Source organism: Mesitornis unicolor, unplaced genomic scaffold (genome assembly GCF_000695765.1).
Source record: "Mesitornis unicolor isolate BGI_N332 unplaced genomic scaffold, ASM69576v1 scaffold30686, whole genome shotgun sequence".
NCBI classification, from domain to species: domain Eukaryota; kingdom Metazoa; phylum Chordata; class Aves; order Mesitornithiformes; family Mesitornithidae; genus Mesitornis; species Mesitornis unicolor.
The window spans coordinates 675-2,057 of NW_010190798.1; the positions used below are offsets into that span (position 1 = coordinate 675).

The 1,383-nt window shown below is 63.4% G+C and overlaps 1 protein-coding gene across 1 annotated transcript in view; it reads left to right on the forward strand.

Annotated features, from left to right (window-relative positions):
• Positions 1–1,034, forward strand: part of SLC30A2 (solute carrier family 30 (zinc transporter), member 2) — a gene marked incomplete at its 5' end in the record, with an annotated part of 1,114 nt that extends 80 nt beyond the window's left edge. The window contains 6 exon segments of the mRNA XM_010186534.1: positions 1–62; positions 151–251; positions 254–297; positions 476–581; positions 677–811; positions 889–1,034. The exon segment at positions 1–62 is cut by the window's left edge and continues 80 nt beyond it. Coding sequence (XP_010184836.1) covers positions 1–62; positions 151–251; positions 254–297; positions 476–581; positions 677–811; positions 889–1,034 — 594 coding nt within the window.
• Between the last annotated feature and the right edge of the window lie 349 nt (positions 1,035–1,383).

Below are 1,383 nucleotides of genomic sequence, written 5' to 3' on the forward strand. Positions count from 1 at the left end.
TACGACATTGATGGCAGCGTCATGCTCATCACCTCCGCCTGCGCCGTGGCTGTCAATGTTGTGTATGTACAGACGGCTCCTGCTCTCCCCCAGTGTCCCCCATCTCTGTACCCAGTGTCCCCAGGGGTGTCACCACTGCCCTGCTTGCAGGATGGGAGTGGCCCTGCACCAGACAGGGCACGGGCACAGCCACGGAGCAGGGGGTGAGCAGCCCAATGCCAGTGGCCGCGCCGCCTTCGTGCACGTGGGGGGCAGAGCCTCGGAGTCCTCATTGCATCCTACATTATCTTCTTTAAGGTCTGGGGGCACTGGAGGCAAAGGGGACGCTGGGGACACGGGGACAGCAGCTTCAGCCAGCCCTGGCCTGGCACAGGGGCAAGACAGATGGGGCTGTGTCCCACCTGTTGGTACTGATGGGGTTTTGGGATAGAGTGGTGGCACTGTAGGGTCCTCACCATCTCCCACCCCCCCTCAGCCCGAGTACAAGTACGTGGATCCCATCTGCACCTTCCTCTTCTCTGCACTGGTGCTGGGGACAACGCTGACCATCCTCCGCGACGTCCTCCTCGTCCTCATGGAGGGTAGGGACCCCTGGGGGGGGAATCGGGGCCACGGAGCCACCCATGGGTGCCTCAGTCCCTGTCCGTCCAGCACCCGTGGCTCTCTCCCCTCACAGGTACCCCAAAAGGGATGGACTTCAACGCCGTGCGGGAGACGCTGCTGGCGGTGGGGGGGGTGGAGGCCGTGCACAGCCTCCACATTTGGGCGCTGACGGCAGCACAGCCGCTGCTCTCGGTGCACATCGCCATCAGTGAGTGTCGCTCCCCGGGCTGGGAGATTTGGGCTTCACCCACACCCTGACATCCCCTCCGTCCTTATTCCTTGCAGACGCGGGTGCCAGCGCGCAGGAGGTGCTGGAGGAGGCCAGCGCCCGGCTGCAGGGCACCTTCCACTTCCACACCACCACCATCCAGGTGGAGAGCTACTCCGAGGAGATGAGGGACTGCCGGGACTGCCAGCCCCCCCGCGACTGAGCCCCCCACATCCCGGGGGGGCACTTTGCATACGTGGGAAATAAAGCGGAGCAAAGGGCCGGTTGCGTGGGGGGGATGTTGGGTCTGGTAGCGCTGGCGTTATCTCAGGTCTCTGCTGGGAGTGAAGGCGGCAAGGACGGACTCAGAGGCCAGCGATTGCCTTAGTTTTCACTATTTCTGGCAAAAAAGCAGCTGAAATGACCCATTTCCCTTCTTGGGGGAGCGCTGGGAGGCAAGGGCGTGCTGGGGTGCACAGGGGGACTCTGCAGCTGGGGGAGGGAGGCCACACTAACGCCCCTTTCACCTCTTATCGCTCCTCTGTTTGCCCTTGGGAAGCCAAAGGACTCGC